The sequence below is a fragment of the Fistularia commersonii genome, chromosome 8 (assembly GCF_037954325.1).
Source record: "Fistularia commersonii isolate RoL2024-O1a breed Wild chromosome 8, RoL_Fcom_v1.0, whole genome shotgun sequence".
Taxonomy (NCBI): Eukaryota; Metazoa; Chordata; class Actinopteri; order Syngnathiformes; family Fistulariidae; genus Fistularia; species Fistularia commersonii.
The window spans coordinates 19,072,173-19,096,029 of record NC_141291.1 but is presented as its reverse complement, the minus strand read 5'-3'; the positions used below and the strand labels follow the sequence as shown (position 1 = coordinate 19,096,029).

The 23,857-nt window shown below is 43.7% G+C and overlaps 1 protein-coding gene across 1 annotated transcript in view; it reads left to right on the top strand.

Moving 5' to 3' along the window:
* adarb2 (adenosine deaminase RNA specific B2 (inactive)) overlaps positions 1-23,857 on the top strand; it is a 174,362-nt gene that overhangs the window by 147,110 nt on the left and 3,395 nt on the right. The window contains exons 5-9 of the mRNA XM_086151557.1: positions 5,757-5,925; positions 8,308-8,459; positions 9,966-10,134; positions 15,440-15,621; positions 21,819-22,000. Of these exons, the coding sequence (XP_086007683.1) occupies positions 5,757-5,925; positions 8,308-8,459; positions 9,966-10,134; positions 15,440-15,621; positions 21,819-22,000 (854 nt within the window). The remainder of the gene's footprint in view (positions 1-5,756; positions 5,926-8,307; positions 8,460-9,965; positions 10,135-15,439; positions 15,622-21,818; positions 22,001-23,857) is intronic.

Sequence of the window (23,857 nt, the reverse complement as noted above, 5' to 3'; positions counted from 1 at the left end):
GCGCAATAAGAACAAGACCAGCGACGTAGCAACGGATCCCGGCGCTGGCGCCAGAAGCTAGCTTTCACTCCTTTTGAAATACAATACAAAAATAAGCAGAGACCCAAGTGTCCATGTCCAGCCACACAAACACGCAAGTGAGAAGTGTTATCTGCCTCCGCGGCTGCAGGCTGAAGGGTCGCGGGGGTCACGGAGAAGGGATTGGTATCTGTGCAGCCTTTGGAGTGCTGCGGCTCATCAGTTTAGACTTCAGTGAGACTTGCGCTCATCCTGACCTAATCCAATCCGTCTCCTCTCCTCTGCCTCCCAGTAATTGCTTCTGTTTGTTTATTAATAGCACACGTTATCTTCAAAGATCCAGACGAATGGGCTGCCAAGTATTTGCGGAGAGGCGGCGGCGACGGCGGCGGCGGAGCGGTGGCCGGCGTTTGTTCAGACAGACACCGAACTTGACAGAAACACTAGGGAGTCCTGTTCTGTGACTCTCTGTCTCCGTTAATGTGTCTCCCGCCTCTGCTTTTGCCTCGAGAATATTAATCGCGGTTCGCCTTTGAACCGCAGACAAACACCCGATCCCCGGGCCACCCGCCGCCGCCGCCAGAGACGGGCGAGCCCCATCGTGAGCGAGATTAGCCTCGGCGCCGGGCTAAGAGTTGTGAGATGAGCGGCAAAGTAAATCAACAGGACACATGGTCAAATACTGTGGAAAATCTCATTTGAATCAATCTGAGATAGCGCCGGGTGTCTGGCGATGACAGTGCTCAGATGTGCTCAGACATGAATATCAGGAGCATCCATATGGAAGATTCTTAAAAGACCCAGAGTGATCCATTTCTTTTTTTTTTTTTTTTATTGTGTGTTCTGTCAAACAAGTGAGGAGTCCTCTGAGGTTTTCCTGCAACGAGAGAAGAGAGCAGCCCCGCCGGGATCCAAAGGGAGAGATGAGAGCGCGGTTGATTAGCGACGACGACTCTTCTCGTGCTGCGTGTTCATTTGCGAAAAGCGTTTTTTTTTTTATTTCTTTTTTTTATATACTTTATCTGCTTTTCAAGCCGCCTCAAGTTTTTAATGCGCGGTAATCAAATCCGGCTGCAAAACAGCTTGGAAGGGAGCGAAAAGAAATAAATAAAGGAAGTAGCTAAAGATGTGTACGGTGTGTGTTGAGATTTTTACAGCTTCAGTAGCAATTCACAGACACCCTTGTGTGTTCAGAGCGGCACTGTTAAAGCTAATAAAGATTCAACAGGGTGCATTCTCTTTTCCTGCCAAGTTATTTTTCCTCTCCCTCCGAACGAGCGCCGGAGCGATTTCCAGAGGGTTTCTTGTTTTTTTTTTTTTTTTTTTCCGTGATTCAAACGACACGCGTGGATGACATTCACCGTTATCGTCCCACATCTTGCGACCAAAGCGAACGAAAGACAAGATTTGTAAAATTCAAGATAAATGGAGCGAAAAAGGAGAACGCTAAGAGCTGACCTCAACAAGCTTATTCTGCTTTAGAAGAAGAATTGAATGTCTGCTTTACGGCGCTCGGAGATGACCGGATGTTTATCAGGAAACATTTTTACTGTTTTCTAAGCACAGAGAACACAGGGATTCAGATAATGGTCCAGTAGTGTCTGCCTGCCGCATTTGCTTTGTAAAATTCATCTTTTTAACACAACTTTTATTTGGAAAACTGCTGAACACCAGTCGTAGGATTCGTTCATTCACTCTTCATACCATTTATCCTGCATTTAGGGTCTCGGGTGGGCTTGGGCCTATTCCAGCTGTCGCCGATCTATCAGCGATCGTCGATCAATACCCTCCGTAAAGTGGATGGTGACATGCGAACGTAGCGAGAGCGAGCCCTGGCGTTTTCGGGGTGAAAATAATGCAAGATAAAACAGAAAATAAAGGTCTTTGCATCAAAAGACAGCGATCCGAAATATCACCGTTTATCAAAACGGTCTTTCGCCGTTAGTTTTTTTAGATATTGATAGAAAGTCGGACGCGACGGGCATGGCGGTTATTGAAAAAGGCGCCGTAAAACAAATAGCGGCTACGTGGCAGTGACGAGATGTGTTTACCTCCAGAGCTGCTGTAGTTTAGAGCAGTCGCCATCGTGCACTTTTTTTGATGCGCATGTTTTCTGACAGCGCCGTTATCCTGAGGTTCGTCGTATTTGAAGCAAGCAGTAATCAATCGATGGATATGGATGCGAAGAGAGCCTCGAGCCTTTCAATCCACTTCACTTTGTTGTTGTTTTTTTTTTTTTTTTTTTTTTTTTTGGCTTGTTTTTGTTTTGTTTTATTTTGGGGGGTTGATTTTTTTTAACCTTTTCTTTTTGTACCTCGGTGATGCAGCTGATTATTCCTGGTTTAAAAACAGCACCACGCCCGTGGGGCTCTCTATCTGTCTGTGAGTCTATCGCTTTCCCTCTCCATCTCTCTATCTCACTCACTTCCATTCATTCCCCCTCCTCCTCCTCCCTTCCTCTCTCGTGCAAACTCAAGGCAACCTCGGTGCCAATTTCATGGCAGGGTAGCAAGCACCGTGGCAGAAATTATCCACTGCAAAATTGATCTAAACAATTGCAAAGTGGAACGGCAAGGAAAAGCTAGAGAATGAAATTGGGAAAGTCTGTTACCTTTTGCTTTATTTTTGCGAAAGGAATGTCAAGAGTTGGATACGTAGTTATGGAATTGAAGCTCGGAACACATCGCCGTACACCTATATACTGTATATGTTTATCATGTTTAACAATGTTTTATTTTAATAACTGATAATCACGGGGTTATTTCTTTTCGTTTGTGCAGAAACCTGTTTACGGCCCGTTAAAGCTGCTCGAAAAGAAGGTGTGAATTGGCGTGCAGGGATGCTCAAGGAGAAAAAAAAAGAGAAAACTGAAGCAAATATCCCTAGTTCAATGCCCCATTCCATGAATGGATTCAAATTAGGGTTAATAGCGCCACTGCTCAGTACTGGCAGATTAACTGGTAATAACATTCAAGCAGTCCAAATGACCATTAAAATAAACAATATTTTCTTTCAAAACAATTGCGTCTCAACAGATTATTATAATGGATTAATGACTCATTGCAGGGTTTGAGTTTTAATTCAGTGTCAGCTTAACAAATACCACATAAAACAAACAACCTAAATGAATTGGCTTCTGGATCAAAAGCACAATTACTCCCTACACTGTGTTGGAGTCTCACCACAAAGCATGGCACTGCCCATCTGCGGTAAACTACAACTTCAATATTCTCCCAGCAGATGATTAATTCTGTTAAATTTGCTGCAAAATTTCCTACCTCTTTACATATTACAACCATTTCTGCCTTAATCTCCTGCTATTTAGGGCAATATCTATATTTTCTGTGATTTAAAACACACATATGCTACTGGGAACAGGAACGCTAGTGTATAGCTGGGGTGGGCAATTATTTGAACTGACGGGCCACATCTCTTATTTAATTTTTATGTGCGGGCCAACTAGGTATCATTTAAATTGAACAAAATGAAAATTGCAATTAAAATATGACAGAATACATTTTTGAGCATTTTATTTCAAATCATTAATGATCATATAATTTATCGACATTGTGTATGTAATCATCCATACACAATTAAACAAAAGGAAAAAAATAAGGAATTTCTAAATTCAATATCGATTGAAAATCGGTAAAATGTCCAGATCTGCTGTGTAGGAATGTGCACGCGTGCGTGTTTTTTGTTCATTCATGTCATGATACATCATGTGCGCATATACTCTCAGATATGTTTGTGTTCAAATTTTTATTTAATTTCATTTATTTATATAAACAGTAAAATTTTCAGAGCCCTGTTTGAATGCGTGTCAATATGCTGTATGGTGAATGGGTCAGACAATTATTGGCATTATTGCCATCAAGGTATGCACGGTATCTCTGTGCCACATTTCATATCATCTACTGAGCGTGGAAACATGTTAAATATTCCTAATCCTGGACAAAGTAAATAAGAAAGCTCTCATTATTCGATCGACCTGGTTCGACCTAATTTCCCCCTTTCTTTATCCTTCTGCTCTTTTCCACATTTGTGAGCACGATTATTCCTTCCTCAGAGTTCTCCTCTCTGCCCTCCTTCCTCTCCTCATCAGTGGAGGTGTCAGGACTCTACCGGCGCAGCGCCATCTGGGCCGAGACTGATAAAAGCTCATGTGCCGGGCCAGCGATGCCTGCAGGTCTGCCAAGAGCCAGCGATGCCTGACTTTCACAGGCAATCGGAGAGATTTGTGGCAGCTAAGGAAGGGATGGCATGCCGTTAACGTGCTGATCCAGCCACTCTCCCGCTTTCGCGGCGCCTCTGTCTGTCACCGAGTCGTCCTCTGCATTGAGAGAAGTTCTCAAAGGAAAACCCGGGTGGCTTTGTCACTCTCGATCCTTCTCCCCGACCGCTATTCGTGCCAGACGTTCGGACTCCCGCTTGAATGACTTGCTAAAAAGCTCATCTCCCGCGGTCTCGATCGTGGATACGCCCAATGTCCTGGTCTTGAGAGTCTAGAGACCTGTGTTTTATACATTTGGCACACATCATCAAAATTCAAACCTTTCGATTGATAACGTCAAGGACCATTGAGGACAGCGCAGGCTCTGAAAATGATGCGGTAAATTTAAGGACACGAATCAGGGTGGACTTTCCAGTTAATTTCACCAGAAATGTAGCTCTCGCCACATTAATCCAGGCCATGTTTTGCCTTCCAGAGTTACAGCGTTTTCTTGAGGAAGTGGACGCTTGGTTGTCACGATTCGTCCATGACGAAGCGATCAAATTTTACAGACGTTCTGTCGTATGAATAAATGGATGCGACTAAATAAAAGTCTTTCTCCTGCAACTTGTTCTGCCACCTTTAGGGCGCCCAGTCTCATGGTCTGCAGGAAAAGCAAAAATGTTCGCACACAAAGGCTTCTACAATCATTCAGTTGGTTAAGAGGATGAACCGATCTGAAAGCTTCCACGCGAGGATCCTGTTCGGTTCCTTGCTTCGCTTTTGGAAATTTACACCGATTTGTCCCGGAACATTAGCGAAAGACCGTCTTTCGTTTCTCGTTGTTTCTAAAACCAAGAAACGGTTTTAGACTTAAGCCGTGCCGGGGACTGGATGCGGAGACAATCATTTTCATTGAAAACGTCGTCTCAGCGCAGTTCTTGGTCGATGATCCTGCTATCGCCGCCCAGTGTTACTGTTCCTGTTGTCGTACTCCAGCTCTATCAGAGAAAAACAGTTGATATCAAAGATGAAGAACATCAAATCAACAAGAGAAAAAAATGGCTCTTTAAATTGATGATGGCGAAACGTCTTCAAGTGAAAAAGTCCAAATGCCAGTTGACAAGAATCTAAGCTGATATGTTATTTCCTTATTTCAGTCAGGATGAGCGCCACGGATGAGACCGGGTGCTTTGTTCAAGGTTTTCCGGTTTTCAACTCAAAATTAGAGGAGCAAAAGACAAGATTGACTAGAAGCATCTTTCATTATGAGTGACTGGGGGGAAGATACAAAAATTGTGAATATTCTTCTTTAGCAGATTTAAATGCAATCTCACTTCTGAAGAAATAAGATTTGTGGATTGTAGATTTTCTCATTCGGTTGCGTGTCCACGTTTTGCGGAACTTTTGTGTTAATGATGACAATGAAGGGCATGTTTAAAGTAACAAATGCTTGGGGTTAATGTCAAGTGCGATGTTAAAGTGAATATTTGTGTGTGTGTGTGTGTGTGTGTGTGTCTCACAGGTCTGGACCTGAGACACGCCCAGGTAGTGGCCTTATCTACAGGCACCAAGTGTATCAACGGGGAATACCTGAGTGATCAGGGGCAAGTGGTCAACGACTGTCACGCGGAGATCACGGCACGTAGAGCCCTGTTACGCTTCCTCTACTCTCAGCTTGAACTCTTTTTGAGGTAAGAAACATTTGAACTGTTTAGAGTTTGGAGTCTTCTTTGGGAAATCTGGATTGTTGGAAATTTTTGACCGGTCATCTTCATCTCATTGGTCTTTTCTATTAGAAAAATGTGTACTCGATCGACACTTGCACCCAAAAAGTCATATTTCAGCACTACAAATCATTTCGGTGACTTTTTGGGAGTTTAGTGCAGAAGATTGATTTTTTTTTTTTTTTGAAGTTTTCACATGTCTGAATGATTCAATATATCAACAAACACCAAAATGAATGTTTTGCATCCATGTATTATCACCTCATCTTTTTACTTAAACGTTGATAAGCGGCACACAATTTCTTTTGTATTATTGTTGAAATCAGGCAATAAATAAACGTAAAGTGCAATGATATGATATATATATATATATTTGTATCACTAATGAGTAGAGTGACTTGCAGGGGAGAAAGAGGTCAGAGTATCACGAGGGTCAAAACGCCCCTTTAAACGAAAGACGTTGCTCACGCTAAAGTCAATAACCTCCATATCTGTTTAATCTTTACCAACGCGCTCGGTTTCATTAGTGCCTTGGTGTTCAGTTTGCCTCTGGCATTCTGCACATGTTATATTTCACAGGATGTTTTAGCGTTACATACCAAATTTGGCATGACCTCCCGCTGCCCTCGCGGTTTGTTCACTGGAGAAATACCAATAAACATTAGGCTGTACGTGCACTCTTCTCTCCAGCTGAGTAAACATACTGTAGCAAACTGCCTCAGCTACGGGTTTTTCAACAGCCTTTGTCTTTAGAACTCCTTTGGCAAATTCTGTGGAGCAACCGGCGCGACGCGTTCTGGTGTCCTCCATCTTCCACGCGGCTTTTTTAGTGGTATCGGGAGACAGACTTGATATGTTTAGACTCCAACTACCTCCAGTGCCATGGCATAAATTATGTTTTTGAGCTCCCCAAGGAACTGGCTGGCAAAGCTGATTCATCAGATCAGAGTCAAGAAGTCTAGATTGTTAAATGTCATATTTGCATACATAACACTGACTTTTTGTGTTTGCACAAGGCTGGATGGCAGAGACCAATACTTTGAGTAAAATGGCGAATGGAGAAGATAACTTATAATGAAACGACCAAACAAAATGCCAAAACTGCCATATTTACGCCCAGTGAAAGGGCAGCGGTGACGGGGAAGATTTCAACGCGAGCGTCGATAACATCTATTCTTCTCCACGAGCTGGAAACCAATTTCCCGGTTTGGCTAAAAATCATTTTAAGATTATAACACGTGTATAGCTATAGGTTGAACCGGGCCCCCGGTGTACGTTCGACTAAGTCGTTTTCCATTTTTTGATCTCTCGTCTCGTGACAACTATGACGGGGTGTATCGTGAGTTCAGAAACAGCGAGAGCTCACTGAAAGGGAATAGTATGTTTGAGTATATCGGGACCATTTTCTTTTCAATATCTTTTTTATGTGCCTCCGAAACGAGAATGTTTACACTGAAACACTTCAATTGCTTCAGTCCTTTAGCATGTTTCACCTCGGTGTCAGGCACCAGGGCAAAATTTGCTTTTTCATCGGCTCCTTCGCGTTCTTTCACCTCAACTATCATTGTCAAAAACAAAATGTCCAGGCAAGAGATTTACTGGACAAAGCATTGTCCAAAGCATGTTCTCAATTTGAATATTCCTATTAAACGTGGTCATTTGATTATATGACCAATTGTTTCATGCTGTAACTTTTTGGTCGGGGGTTTTATTTTAGCTCTGCCATAACATTATCAGTGTTGTTATTCCGAGACCCTAGATTTTATAAGGTTAAATGATGTAGTATAAATTAACCTTTGGCTGTTTAGTCATAAAAACAGATAGGGACGGTGTTTCAGACGGTGTCTGTATAATACATTCTACAATGCGTTTCCATTTTCCAAATGTATTTAGACTGGCTATGAAGAGAAAAAAATATTTGAATCTAGCTTTTTTGACTGTTTGTGCTTAACACCCAGAAATTGTAGATTTGTATTTTGGAAAGGACATTCATTCCCCCCAACCCCCGCCGCATATTTATCTTGTTTTTGATAACTGTTTGCATCCGGACGTCTCTTCAGTCGACCTTCATAACCACGCTGACATGATTTTGATCTATAAATCGTCAGCACGGATCACAGCGACAGGTTAGGCCGTATGAGTAATGCCCGGGCGTCAGCCGAAAAGGATAAAAAAAGGGAGAATGGACTGTGGTCAGAAAGCAAGTCAGTGCCCATTTCCCAGGGTCTCTGCCTCACTTCATCATTGCACAAGGGAAGAGAAAAATCTATTTTCTACGCCGTGATAAATGGTGCTAACTTTCTCATCGGTCTCTCTCTTCCTTTTTTTCTCCTTTTCACCGCCTAAAAGTAAAAGGCCGGAAGACCGGGACGAGTCGATATTCGTGTGGCACAAGGAGTGCGGCTACAGGTTAAGAGACAACATCCATTTCCACATGTACATCAGCACCTCGCCATGCGGAGACGGAAGGCTCAACTCGCCCTACGAAATCACTTCTGACCGTGAGTTCCTTCATAATGATTTTGGAAATTCATCCTAATTCGTAGCAACATAGAGAGACGTTTTTCCCCGACAGCAAACTGTCGCCCTTTTCAAGTCTTTTCTTTGCCTCTTTTTGCCGTTCCCAAAACTGCTGAACATGAACTATATATATATATATACAAAAATATATGTATATATATTCGCCATATATTTCATTCGAAGCTGAAGGAAACCAGGAAGGAGGGGAAGAAAAGACAACGCTGTCATCTAAGGAGCCTTTGAAGTTGCTAAAATATTCTCTAGCGTGCCTCATGAGATTAGAAAATGACTTAGTACCTCGGTTGGAATTTGAGGCCACAGTTGTAGCTGCCGTCAAATCAACAGAAACAACAGTAACAAGATCAGAGAGAAGGGAAGAGACTTTTTAGATGTATTCAGCCAACGGAAATGAGAGATTCTTAATGACAACGGTAAAAATATACCAAGTAAAATTGGATGTTTCAGAAACCATTACAGTCTGATTAATCCCATCAAGGCCGTAGACAACAACTAAACCTGCTGGTATAGATTTTGGTATTATGGATGTTCAGTGGGCTCATTGGATAAGCGGTCCTCCTTAAGAGTGCGACAAGTTGTCCCTTGAAGCCGCTTCCATTCTGTGAAGCACCATCCGCTTCAACAACGGCCGCCCGCTGCTCTTGACGGTAACGGCGCTCAATTACCGGGAAGGCAATTCCTCGTAAACGACAGTTTGGGCGGTGATTTCGCAACGACCGGAATTGCGGTAAAAGTTCGTGAAATGCGGAACCCCAGCGATTGACACAAAAGCGAACGTGAAAAGAAATCGTGTATCGATAAGCGCCTAGCCGCTGCCAAATTCAAAATGACGAGGACATCGAAAAGGCGGACACGAGCTATGGCGTCGAAGCCATTGCAACGAAGGAAACGTTTTAATCTAGTCATTCGTGATCTGCCTTTTGAAATACCGTTAATGGTAATCTGTTGTTTGCCATGTTAGTAAGGATATTTAGAGGACCATTTCTCTGTGTGTTCTCTTACTAATGTTTGTTTATCAATTCCTTGGGGTTCAACATGATGACCCTACTATAAAAAGCTCTTTATTTCAACTTTCATTGTCTCTCACAAATTAATTGTGACAAAAACCTCCATCTTGTATCCTTACTATTCCTAATATTGTCATTATCAATAAAATCAAAGTTTTCATAATTGTCAGCTTTATTATAGTGGTTCCGATGTTATAAGGGTATTGTTTTGGTGAGTCTAACTAGCTATTAACCAAGTTTTATAAAGCAGCGTGATTTTTGCGAGCGGACATGCAGCGTGGGTAATTTAAGGCTACGCGGCTCAGTTGCTCAGCTGGCCCATGCAAATTTTTAGAGATGGCTACAACCATTAGGAACTGAGAATCATTAGATCAGAAACAGGTTACTGATATTTAGTGTTAACAATTTTGGTCTTGGGCATATCTGTGTGATGGGAGATGACACATTTCTTTCTGTTTCAAGTACACAGCAGCAGACATCTCATGAGAAAGCATCGCAGCCATTTACGGACTAAAATTGAGTCGGGCGAGGGGACGGTGCCTGTACGGTCCCGGGGGCCTGTCCAGACCTGGGATGGTGTTTTACAGGGAGAACAGCTCATTACCATGTCCTGCACAGACAAGATCACCAGGTCAGTGCACAGAAATACTCTGCTCTTTTTGACAACTTTCTTAATATCTCAAAGATATTTTTCTGCATTCTCCAGCCTCCTCCTTTAGTCCAAAACCAGTCAGAAGGTTCATTGCAGATGCTAGATTGTGCATGGACGTGAATGACCGACACTCCTAAGCCCCTTTAAGGTCATTTTTCAACGCGCCTGGAGCGTCGATGTGGAACAATGTGGAAAATACAAACTTTTAACTGCTTTTATTACGGTCAGGTAAAGGTAGATACTGATGTCGATGTAGACATGACGCTCCACGGTTCCTGGAAAAATGACATGAAAACGGAGAAAACTCTCCGTTTGTGTTGACGCATTGGGAAAAGAGAACGTGTTCAAAAAAAAGCGATGTCTCCATGTGAACTGACCGCTGCTCGCTCCAATTAAACCCCCACCTCTCACCTCAGTGTATGCAGGACATGTGGGATAGATAATGAACCAATGAGTCTTTCACTTGTCATCCAAAGGACCTCTACAAATCACCTAACTATGGGAAGTGTCAGGTAATAAAGTCCTAACAGAAGGGTTGAACCTTCACGGAGCGCACGACTCCTCCTGGAAGGTGAAAGTAGTCATTAATGCCTCCAGGAGTAGCTCGGATCACCTGAAGGTGTTATAGCGGTTTCTTGATGACCCCATCCTGTTGCAGTTTAGTTAAAGGCCCCATTAGGATAACCGCAGGTCTTGGTGTGTTTACTTCCATCCCCATACTTCTTTGCACAATGTTTGAACATCCTGATGAACTAGGGGTTGTGTTCTGGAGGACGGTATTGATAAGTATTGATCAGTGCTGGGAAAGACACCATTTTCCACCATCCAAGACAAGGAGGACAGAAAGGTGTTGTCTGGAGTGGGCTGTGTGTGTGTGTGTGTGTGTGTGCCTGGTTGGCACCGCTGTTAACCCTAATCAATCACTATAACACAAGATATACAGGCGTTGGGTAGACAGGTGGGTTAGCATCACTCTTGCAAACCTTTTGTCAATACTCTTGTGGATTTCATTTCCATTAAATTTTTTTTTACAAAACCTTCTTATAACATTATTTAACACCAATACACTTCCAGTTCTGTGAGGATGACGTCAATCTAAATCTACGCTTGATATGTACTATTGATACTACATACTGGGCACACACCTGACAGTTTTTCTCATTTCGAACCCTTCTGTTTCTGTGTAATGACAAGTTAAATGAATGAATGCAGTAAAAATTACAAGTTTGCAATGCATTTATGGAGGGTAAGTGTCAAGTCACGGCACCGACCGACACGTGTCGCCATGTAGGTAAGCACTTGGGTTCAGTTTCATAGAGCCCCCCCCACACACATAACATGACATTGACCCCCTGATTGATTCCTCCTTGTGGAATAAAGGGGGGAATTACGCCAATTTTCCGACAACAGAAGATCTTCAAAATAAAACTTATGATATGACCCTCACATCGCCGCCTGTTGATCCTGAATAGGAAGCGAATGGTGGGTTACCTCCATTCAGAGATAAGCAATAATGGAGTTCTATATAAACCAAGTAGAGAATATTAACTTCCCCGGGTGTGCGTGCATGTCTGTGCATGTGTGTACCTGTATGTTGGAAATGTGTGTGTGTGTGTACAGCTTACTATTGATTTCCCATATGTGTCAACAGTTAATCCTTTTCAAATGAATTATTGAACTGATGACATTGTCTCTCACAACCTGCTTTTAATTCGGGGAGCTGACAGTCATCCAGATAAAATCATCGTCACACAAACCTTTACTGACTGTAGCACTTATTTGTCATAAAACATTCATTTATCAACAACCCAGGAAATAACGCTTTCCTTAAAAAGTGCTGTCCCTCTCTATCCCTCTCTAGTGGTTTCCATGACACCCTGCTCATGATATCTATTTAATATTGCAAGCCTGATATTTTTTTCAATGTCTGAGCAGCTGGGTTCAAACCTCCTTTTATATCAAAGAATACTTTTTATGACCCATATTGACAATTTTAAGAAAAGACCATCTCCATCCCAGCATCTACCTGTAGGCTGGGGTGGTAGCGTTGCTCATCACTCCTTTATATCTGAATCTGGATGTAAACATTCACAAAGTGATGACGTGCCAAACACAAACTATGCCAATGTAATGAATAATGGAGCGAGTAGGTTTTTGAAACATATGCATATATATATATATATATATATATAATGCAAATCAAGCTGATGTGCTGTGGCACAGCTAACAGAGAGAAAGTAACTCAAAAATAACAAGCAGAAACTTAGTTTTTCTTTGAATGTCAGAGAAAAAAGTTAATCATTAGTTGAGATTCGTAAACATTTTCGCTGCCAATTATCTGGAAAATGACTAACACGAATCAAAATAATAGATATTAAAATGTTTACATTTAGGGCGGTGTGGTGGCGCAGTGGTTAGTGTTTTGAAACACTTCTGACACACACACACACACACACACATATACACACATGCAAGCATGCACGCATACATACAAGCAGGTGTATGCATATGTATATATACATGTGTGTATGTATATGTAAAGCTGTATTTATGTGTATATTTGTACGTGAATGTGTGTGTGTGTGTGTGTGTGTGTGCAGCACAGGACTGTTGACTGCAATATATCTTTGTCATTTCGCCTTCTCTTTCACGCTGCAAAGGTAACAGTAAAGGTATCTGCAGAGTGTCTTCACAGGTTGAAGGATGCAAACACACTTACACACACACACAGCAGTTAAAATATTCAATCACTTAGAGGCTATATTGGTATAAGATCTTATACAGTGTATATCATTATCCGGCTCTCGGAATTGCATTAGTCTCAATTAAGCCGAGCAGAAAGTGCGATGTAGATTCAGATCTGTCTTTGTGGTGATGTACTCCCTTATGAGTTTAACGCCACGCTCTCGTACATTATTGACCGGCAAAGTGAAACAGCTTTTATGAAAATGTTTCATTCAAAATGCAGTCCTAATCAAAACTCTCCTTCCATCCCTGGTGATGCCTTTTTCTAAAATCAATTTCTAATTTGGTCACAGTTTTTCCGACCTCGCTGGGCCTCAGTAGCCGTGATTTAGCTCCGAGCCCTGCAGCTGAGCCATCGTTGTGTGTGTAAAAGGATTGTCGCACATCGAGAGAGGAAGCAAGGAAGTGTGTGTGTGTGTGAGAGAGAGAGAGAGAGAGAGAGATGGAGGGAGAGTAAGGGAGGTGAACCCCTCTCCCGTGGAGCCGCTGTTAATTTGACCAATTTGATTCAGTTGGCCAGGGCTGGAGATGGTATGATTAAATCTACCCAGGTCACCACCAGAGGTGAAAGCAATTGCTTCACAAAAAACAGAGTGACGGAGGAGGTAGAAGGGACACCCTGCTTTCCTGCCCTCCCACCATCACCTCCTAACATCCCGCCAGGCCAGATGCCAGACACACTCTTTGCTCCACAACCTCCTCTTTCCATTTTTTATATCGCCGTAAATCACCGGTGTCCGTCGTTAAAGTGAGTGGGTCACCGAGGGCCAGTTTATCAAGGTCGGGGTGAAGGGTAGAACCGAAAGGAGCCGCGGACTCGACGCCAGCTCACACACACACACACACACACATATAGACACGCACACACGGATGTGTTATCTTAAAGTGATCCCCTCAACACTCCCTTTGTCCTCTGTCACACTCATTTTGCAACCTCCCATTACTTTTTATACCCAAACTTCCTTCAGCTTTATTATGGTTAGTCCAGCCTTGACCAGAGGGGACTTTAGGACTCTGCGCTAGTCGTAAATACTTTGGGTAGCAGACGTCATCGTCACACCTGACGATCGTTCACTTTTGGTCTCTTTAAGAACCTGGCGAGCCGCTGACGCTCCTGTGCTAATATTTGATTTGAATTTGACAGCTGGATTTAATTGAGGAGCCTAAATGGCTTTCATATAACGATGATGTTCCCGTCCTATCGCAGTTTTATGCAGATGAACACATTACTTTAATGGTCGGCGTTTACCAGAAAGGATAAATGAAGAGAGTGCCAGGGAGAGCGAGAGAGAGAGAGAGAGAGAGGGAGGGTCTCCCTTCTCCTCTCTTCAAATTCACACACCCAAGCCAGATGGCTGTCTTCTCTTGCATGAGATTAGAAGATGTTTCTGATTCACGGTGTCGCTTTCTGGGTAAATTAATATTTCAGGCTAAAGCGTATCTGTTTTGGCGGAGCAGCAGGCGTGTGTGTGTGTGTGTGTGTGTGTGTGTGTGTGTGTGCATGCGTGCATGCTTGCGTTTGCACGTGCATACCAGTATTTTTAACAAAGCTCCTCCTTTCTGTTTGGGAAGGAAGGAGCGATTTCACCGCCAGATTGCAGGTAAAGCATATCTACAGTATCGTGAGCCCGTTTAGTGATTCCCAGAAATGCTCTGATGTTAATTCACGGCTTTGCACGGGATGTGGGAGAAAATTGTAATGAGCGATTATTAAGTCAACAGAAAAAAAACAAGCCACGGCGGTAATTGCATTTGAGATGAAGGAACATTGATTAACGAAAAGAACAATGATAGAAAAATGAGTCGCCTTATGTCGAGGCTTAAGTTCATCAGTCCCGAATGTGGCAGAGAGCTCAGGTACTCTGCCTATGAAGGGCAGGAATGATAATAAACATGGTAATTATCATTTTCCGTCCGTAAATTAGCATCTGCCGGATAAATAGAGGCGATTCCAGCAGTGGGTGGCACGCGACCAGCTGGCCGCGAGCCGACGGGATTAGTCCGTCGGCGTATCTGTGACTCCGGTGGGTCTCCCTTAACAAACCCCTCAGGTGATGGCGCTTACGCAAAGAATCGAAGGTAGCTCGCCCGCGACCCCGCGCAGTGCATTAACCCCAGTGGCACTGATGAATGCGCACATGCTAATGTGTTGTTCCCCGTAATGAATGCTGATGCACTGACCTTTGGCAGTGTTGTCGGTGCTGATGGTTTGTGTCTCCAAACAAGGGAAAATGGTGGAGGGGCTTTTGCGGAGTCAGTCCAGTAGCTGCGATTCATCACGTCCCACATCAAGATAATGATCAAATTGTCTCTATCTGTCATTGACGCTCTCTCTTTCTTTCTCCCGCTCTCTTTCCCTGCCCGTCCCATCATCGCAACCGCCCCTTCATGTGTTTTACCTCCTCTCCGCCCCGCTCATCGGGTTCCCTCCATCCTCATAAATTAATCTAATCGGTCTTTCTTCTCGTTCGCCTTTCCCCTCCACCGCTAACCTTTCTCCGTCCTTTTACATCCCCCACACGCCCTCCGACCCCTTCAGGTGGAACGTTCTAGGCGTGCAAGGGGCGTTGCTGAGCCACTTTGTGGAGCCGGTGTATCTGCACAGCGTGACCGTCGGCAGCCTGCGTCACACGGGGCATCTGGGCCGGGTCCTCAACCAGCGGCAGGAACGCTTGGGGCCGCTGCCCGCCACGTACCGACGCAACCAGCCCCTGCTCAGCGGTAAGATAATCCCCTTTAATTCCTCGGCGACCCTCAGGGTGTGTGAACAGGTACTGTTCATGCCAGATGCTCACAAATGAGGTAATTTCTTTCGTTTTGGTTTCCTATAGTTCTTGCAGGTATAATTAACGTCGAGTTCTTTCTCTCTGTTATGGCAAGTGAGGAGAAATAAAACGCGCCCCTCGTTTCTTTCGGGGCGTAAAACGTCTTAGCTCAGGAGTGATTTCAACAATCAGCTAAGAAGGAAATTCACGTGGACGGTCCGACAGACGGTACCGTCTTTTCCTGTTTCTTTTTTTTTTGAGCATTTATCAGAACAGGTTCCTTAACAGAGTCATACACATTCTTACAAAACCTCATGACAAGATACACATTATACAATATTCTTTATAGGTCACTTATTTCCTCAATGGCAAGCGAAAAATAAAATAAAACTAAAAAAAAAAAAAACACAAAAAAACATCTAACTCAGTCAAATAGAGATAATATCTTCAACTCTGCAAATATTTTTTAATATTTGTCAATAATTTGTCAAGATATAGGTCTGTCTGAAGTCGTAAGTTTGCTGTTATGCGTTTCATGCAGTTTTCATCCTTAAGTCTCTGATTCCTGTTTCATACGAACACTCGTACTGAAAATTATAATCACAACAGTGATAAATCCATCAAAAATCCTGTCGATTAAAGTTTTTTTTTCCACTACCGTCTTATTTTCTACTTTTCAGTGCACAATAACCTATTTGTTTTGCTGAAATCCTTATTTATAAATATATAGAAGTCATTTCTCTCAAGAACCACGTCAACTTCAGAGCACAGGTACATAATGCATACACGCTCATGCAAATTGTCAGGTCACACGCGCCTCTCCGGTTGCAACCGAGCGGTGATATCGAGCGAGTAAAACAAGAAGCGGTGTAGAAGTCGTCTGGCGCGCCGGCTTCCCGGGATCCTCCGAGACCCCGGGCTCTCGTTTGTTGGGAAGATGAATGCTGGAAGAGGATCTGAGTGACACGACTTGTAGGAACTGCAGCAGCCGACGCTTCAGATCCGGGCCACTCACGGCAACAGAGCCGCGGTTGCACGGTGATGTCGAGCGTGTTGTGTTTCTGGGGATCGCTGATCAGAATAAAGATGTTGACAATAAAAGTCCCACTTTTTTTTTTTTTTATATTATTATTTTATCTCACATAACGCATGAACCCGCTTCATTATCTGACCCTTTTAAATGTGCGTCGTGAAGGGCAAAGGGGTCTTTGTGCTTCCGAGCCATCGTCGGGGATAATGGGATGCGACGAGGATGAATATTTTCCGCTGCCTTTCTTCATCAAGATTGATAACTGTCTGAAATGATCCCCGGTACCAAATGTTTAACCGATTACAACCTCGGTAAGCATTTCCCATCATTTCTTCAATGGCTATTTGAAGAAGTCGTGGATGTGCTTGAAACGCTCCTTTTTGGAATGACAAGGACTAGATATCACGAGCCGCAGTTCATATTTATGATTTATCGGCTCGGCGATCATACCTGCCCCTAATGTGACGTTATTCACTTTAAGTCTAATAAACCTGACAGAAAATGCAGTTTGGCTTTGCAAAGTACACATTTTTTTCTTCAGCTGCTGGTAAAGTGATGTCTCTGTGAGTTATTTGTGTTGGCAAACGCGGCGGACATGCTCTTTGCCTCCAGACATCCTCTTTACTCAAAACAGTGGTGGCTACCGTCGCTCTGCCCTCCCCTCTGACATTCTGCACAATCCTTGCATGCTATATATATATATATACGTGTGTGTGCGTGTGTGTGTGTCCCAAACTGTCAGCTCTATGCAACCTGCAGCACCTTGAGTCGCTATTGAGGGGTAGAGGGTGAAGAGGTGGGGAGGGAGGAAGATGGACAGACAGCGGAGACGGCCCTACACCAAATCAATGTAATCACAGCTCTTATCAGACACCCATTCAATCTGACAGGGGGAAGGCGGGGAGGGGTCGAGGGGGGCGGAAAGGCAGGAACAGAATAAAGCAAAACAGAGGTTTCCTGGCATATGGATGCATGTCTGCGCACGTGCCCCTCACCTCTGCCGCATCCTTTCATTGGCTCTGATCGGCGACCGGGCTATTGTGTGCGCGGGGTTATTTAAAAGCAGCGCCCCGAGAGGAAATTCCAGGGGATCGCTCTTATCGCACGCCGCCAAAGCGGCCCCACCTGACCGGTGCGTCGATGGCAACCGTGGCTTGTCCTTCGCTTTTGTCCCCGCGCTCGCTTCCCGCGTGAACTGAAACTATGTCAGGATGAAAAAAGTCACAATAACAGCGGGTAAAGGACATTTGATTAACGCACGCTCGCCGTTTTTTTTTTTTTCGATTTCGAGAAGCAACGGCGGGCTAGTGCTTTCTTGTCGAAATCATCTTGTCGCCTCAACCGGACTTGAGGATCTTCACTCCGAGAGGCTTCTTCAGTTCCGAAGCCCCTCGAGCTTCTCGGATGAAGGGTGAAACGTCTTCGAGTGAGGAAATTCAAGTGCGGTCGCTGCGACAAGAAGATTTCAACGAGAATTCACCGTGACCCGGATGACCGAAAACCTCGGCAGAAATCGGAGAACGCTTGTTTTACAGCATCGCATAAATTAGCAATTCGAACAATTCGGCACGCAGTCTGTCGTTCGATGCTGGAAAACAGGAATTTGAAGATCTCGGAACATTTTCTTGAATGCGACCTCATAAATTTCGTGTCATGTATGACATGAATCATAGACCTTTAGTCCTCATAGCAAAACATATTGCAAATATATTATTTGTAAGTGAAAGTGATAGCTTGTCTTGCCTTCAAGCGCTTTGTAAACCACAGTAATCAACATCTTGGAACTAATACATCTATTTATATAACCATAGGGATAGAAGAGAGAAAGAGAGAGCGATTCGGATTCAGATTCAGATTCGGATTCGGATTCGGATTCGGATTCAGATTCAGATTCAGATTCAGATTCAGATTCAGATTCTGAAAGCTTTTTGTCAATTGCAGCTTCGCATTGGACAGTCATCGTTGAATGATCTCAGTAGGATATAATTGTTTCCTTTATGACTCATGATTTTTAAGATGATATCGATGGCAGTGGATGGGATTGGAGTATTTTGAAGTTCGGTTTCATTTTAACTGTAAAAGCTAATCCAGTGTTCTCTTGTGACATGTTTCTACAGAAGATGTTCAGTGACATTAAAAAGGGATGACAAACAAAAGCAAGAGGTCAGTGGCCTACAATTGTGCTTCTGCGCAGCCGCAGAAGCGACGGTATACGCACCGATTTGTCGGGATGTATCCGAAGAGCCGTGCATCTCATCCTGCCTCTGGTGTCTGCCAAACAGCTCTCAGACAAGAAATTGATCAGGTCTTCAATGAGGGAAAAATGAAATGGACTATTACAGAAACTGAGGAGTCGAGTCCATTGAAGGGATGAAATGAGCCATGAGTGGAGCAAGAGAAAGGGAAGGATGGATGGGAGGATAGAAGGGTCTTTTGTTCAAAGAGGTGCATCTGCACAAGAGAAGGGAGAGCCATAATAAAAGACTTGGAGGATTGTCACTGTGGCAGGCAATCCATTCCTGCTCCGAGGAGCTGAAGAAAAAAGAAGAGCTAAGATTGTCAATGAGAGAATGACAATGCGAAAATAAGCGCGGTGGCGGCGGCGGCGGCGGTCGGCTCTGCAGGTATGTGTGCTTTTATACACGGCACATTATAAAACAAGCCGGCTGCCAGCACGGATATCAAAAGCCCGTCGAGGAGAGTATGTCAAGTGATGCTCTTAAAGTAGCTTTAACACCGTAGGATACAGTAAATAATGCATAGAATCCTAAAAGTCTCTTTTATATGTGATGGCTTCACATCTAAAATAAACAGAAGCAGGTGCAGTCTCCTGGATACAGATCTCTGAAAACCAAAAATGACTTTCCTTCAGTTTGGTAGCCACGGTCGTGTCATTGAAGGACTTCATCGGTCGAAGAGCGCCGTGTACTTTTAGTAGTGTCGTCAACTCGGATCTCCTTTCATTTTTTATTTCTATCCAAACCTTTTCTTGCCATTTCTGTAGCCAAATGCCTCTTCCCTAACAGCCTGCCATCAAAACCTTGAGATATGGATGAAAAGGACTCGCTCGGAGTGAGTCGGGGGTTCGGAGACGCGTCCGTTGACCACACTTTCAGAGAGGCGAAACAGAAAATAGGCAAGGAATGTACAGGTTGTATAGTTCATTTTTATTTTTTCTTTATGTGTACATTTTGTAGCAATTGAAACATTTCTCATCGGAAATAGCACTTCTAGCTGTAGTGACATTTAATTTATTTTATTTTCACATCAGCCACAGACTGTTTCAGTATCTCCCAGTCTACACATCTAAACTCGAAAAATTCAACCGTTTCTGAATCGTCGAACCCGTCGACCGAAATAAAACGATGAGTTTATACATATAATAAGTCAGCCTTAATGGTAAACGCAAAGAAATACGGTCTTAGTATAGTAGTCGGTCTGGAAACGGCTAACTTTGACTAATCTTACATGTTGTTTGCTTAATCCATACAAAGACCGGAGCATATAAATGACACGGTTATATGCTTGACTGCCTGTTTTAATTAGGTTTAGAGGTACAGGCAGGTGCATGTTATCACACTTGGGCAGAGACAGGCTGGCATTTTTCTGCTATTTCAAATCTTTATGATAAGCTAACCGAAGCGGCTCCCGTGGCATCATATTATTGTACAGATATGAACGCGGCGCTGCGTATTTCTCAGCCAGAAAGGGAAAAAAAAATAAGTATTTTGTAAATGTGTAAAATGTCAAAGTTAGAACTGTGCGGCGGCACGCCGGTTATGAAGGTCCTCGGTTCAATTCCTTTTCCTGTGTATCTTCTCCACATTTCGCCGTGGGTTTCCTCCAGGTTCTCCGACACGCCAAAAATATTCAGAATTGGAGACCCCAAAACGACCGAGCGGCAACAGAGCGGATGGTTTTATGTCTCTCTATGTTGTCTGACATAAAGACAAGAGTGAATGGTTGAATGTCTCCCTTTGTGGCCCAGTGATGGACCGGCGTAAGTTTCACTTCTTAATGTAGAATCATCACATCACTTCGTTCTCACTTGACCCCGACGTGACATCGACGGACATGTTTGAACCTTATATGCATAAGAAGTACATTGTTTTCCCTGGAAAATACCTCTCAAGGATATTTTGACCATGAGCCCTTCCTCCTTTCTCTCCCTGTTGTCTCGTTCGGTCTCAAATTTGAGGCCCAGTAACCTGGGCGACGGGCTCACCGATGGCCTTCACTTCATTGGCTCATATTCCTGGCGACGCCGATCACACGGAAGCGGAAAGTAGAGACAAGACAGACGCCGAGAAAGGGCTCGGTGCGTGAGAGAGGTTTCGGTTGTTTTCTGTGAATGGCGGTGAGCTTTTGAAATCTGGCGGCATTTGTTAACACAGCGGAGTGCTAAGTTAAATTCAAGTTAAACGCCTCACATAGACAGTCCGAGATGTCCGGGCCTCGGACCGGCTTGGGATTTATGAAACGGCAAAGTTGGGGCTTTCGGAATCCAAATCCAAAAATACAAAGGATTTTCACGAAAGCGTCCGAAAGAAATCGACGCTATTGTTTTTAACCATTGCACGTTTAACAAATTGCAAAAACATGCAAAAAATTGGAAATACCCTTCCCATAAAAATCCTACTGATCAGCATGCTTGTGTGGAATTCCTATATGAAGCAATACTAATTTGCCATTGATTTATATTTGAATCATCCATTTAGAGTCTTAATGGTATGAACTAGATTTAATGTAGTTACCTTGAAGGTGATTTTTCTTTTTTTTCACGACTTTATGACGTCCACCGGAGGCGAAGGCGCGCTTGGCGTTAGTTTGTTTTGCCTGACGGGCCACGGCGTTCATGGCAGAGGCGTCTTGGGATTTTGCTCGGTCCGATCACGTGACGGTGACTCGGCAGCTATTTTCCAAAACCATCGGAGACCCGCCTCCTCTGTCACGCATCTGTGATGACTGACCTTTGCGTCATCTGCCTGGAGGACGGATAAAGAAAGGTTATAAAAAGACACGCAAAAGAAAGACGCAGGGGTTTGAAAGAAAACTCTCATTTCCACTCCGAGTATTTCACGCGTACCCGTGTAATGCATTTTGAAATACTGTATCTCCCGCAGGGTTGAGCTGCGCTGAGTACCAGCAGTCGGGGAAGGCCTCGTGCGTTAGCGTGAACTGGACGCTGGGCGACGCGCAGTTAGAGGTGGTGAACACTTCCACGGGACGAAGACGGGACTCGGGGACGCCGTCTCGGCTCTGCAAGCACTCCCTGTTCACCCGCTGGAACCGACTTTACCGCAAGGTAACGGCGGGATGCTGAAACCCTCCTGGTTCGAATTCGCCGGCGGGGGAAAGAGCAAGATCTCGATGGACGTCGTGGACGGTCCATAAGGAAAACATTTGATCTTCTTTGTAACCGTGTATAGAAAGTCAACTACAGATTAGATGGAGTCAGCGTTTATATACAAAGAAGTTATCTGTCAACATTTAACACGATAAATAATGAAAAGTATCTAAAACAAGAGAAGATGATAAACTCTATTGATCCCCATAGGGGAAATTCTTTTGTCATAGCAACGCAACCATAACAATAAATATGAATATAAATATAAATGAAAGAGAAAATTAAAAGGACCAAGACAACAACAATGTACATATATAATTCTACTTTTTGACATACGCTTTTGCTTTGCATGTTTCAATGTGATGATTTAAATTGACGGTACAATAATAGATTGACTTTTTACCTATAGCACACCAATGCATCTTTCATACACACACACACACACAAAGTCCACTCTCGCTCTCTGTGTCTGAGGCCGCCTCACGAGGTGCCAGCTCATCGGTAGTCGCCAAGATTCCAGAGTTTTACTGAAAAACACTAAGACATCCCGGCGTTCTGAATTATGAAATGCCCACTCCATTCACCAGGCAACGCTGTCTCACTTCCGTTTGGCCGGGAAATGTAATCCCCCATTCCTGCATCCCAACATGGTTATGTCAAGTCCCATGTCATACATAAAGCGTCAAATTGCGACGGCGTCGTCTCGGACAACATCCCTTAAAATCATTTACGGAAACCCCGTGTTCCCCCGTCGGCAAGTCCTTGGTGAGGAACAACTTCCTTTTCTCGGTGCGGAAACGTTGGACAGATCTGAGCTCCGTCTCCACCGGTCCCGAACGTTACACGCTACTAAAACAATAATAGATTTAATATTCATAGAGGAAATAATATGTCATTTATATCCGAGTTTATTCTCTGGTCCCCAACAATGAGTTAGACCTGCGACACCTAAGCGCCATCAACGACCGGGCGATGAAGGAAAGGTTTGTCGACAAAGCAAGGTTTTTCCTCAAAATAGACATTTTGACTCGTGAGCGACAAAAACAAAAAGTCTGGTGACCTTTAACTAAGAGAGCACTTTTGGTCCAGAAAACCTTTCCAGCAACTCAACAGTCAGAATCACATTCATATTTGAATGGATGTCATAATATCTCACTTCGCAGATTTTTATGGCTTCTGGAAAGTCTACAGATCACAATTCCGGATGAAATCCGGAGTAAACCCGCTGTTTGGCCGAGTTGGGAACCTTTCGTTCGTTCATTCTTTATCTAAAGGTGTCGTACGGGTGCTGGAGTCTGTCCCGGGCCGTATTCGACCCGGTCGCCAGTCGATCTCAATCAACCATCTCATTCATATTTAGCGGCGTCTAACCATTAATGGGCAACTCACAGTATTTACCGTACAAGTCATTCACACGGCCGGGCAGTTTCGGGTCTCCAATGAACCGACTGCGTGGAAGGAACCGGGAAAAATGACCGGTTAAACCGCAGACATCGCAACAGCTGGAAAAAGTCCTGCCAATTTAAATGATAATTAATAACTCACTTTCACCCCATGTATCTTTTTTTACTGATATTTTCTTAATTGAATTAATATGAATCTCAGCAACGATCAATGTTTTATATGAATAAATAACATTTTACCAGACGGTTCCGCTGGCACTTGTGTGATTCTCCGGCGGAACTAGGCTTTGCTTGGTTATTATCAAAAACAATATGCGGTTCATTGCCATGAAGACAGACAACCACACACACACACACACACACACACACGGTGTAAAACCACAAACAAATGTATTAAAATTAGAGTCTGTCT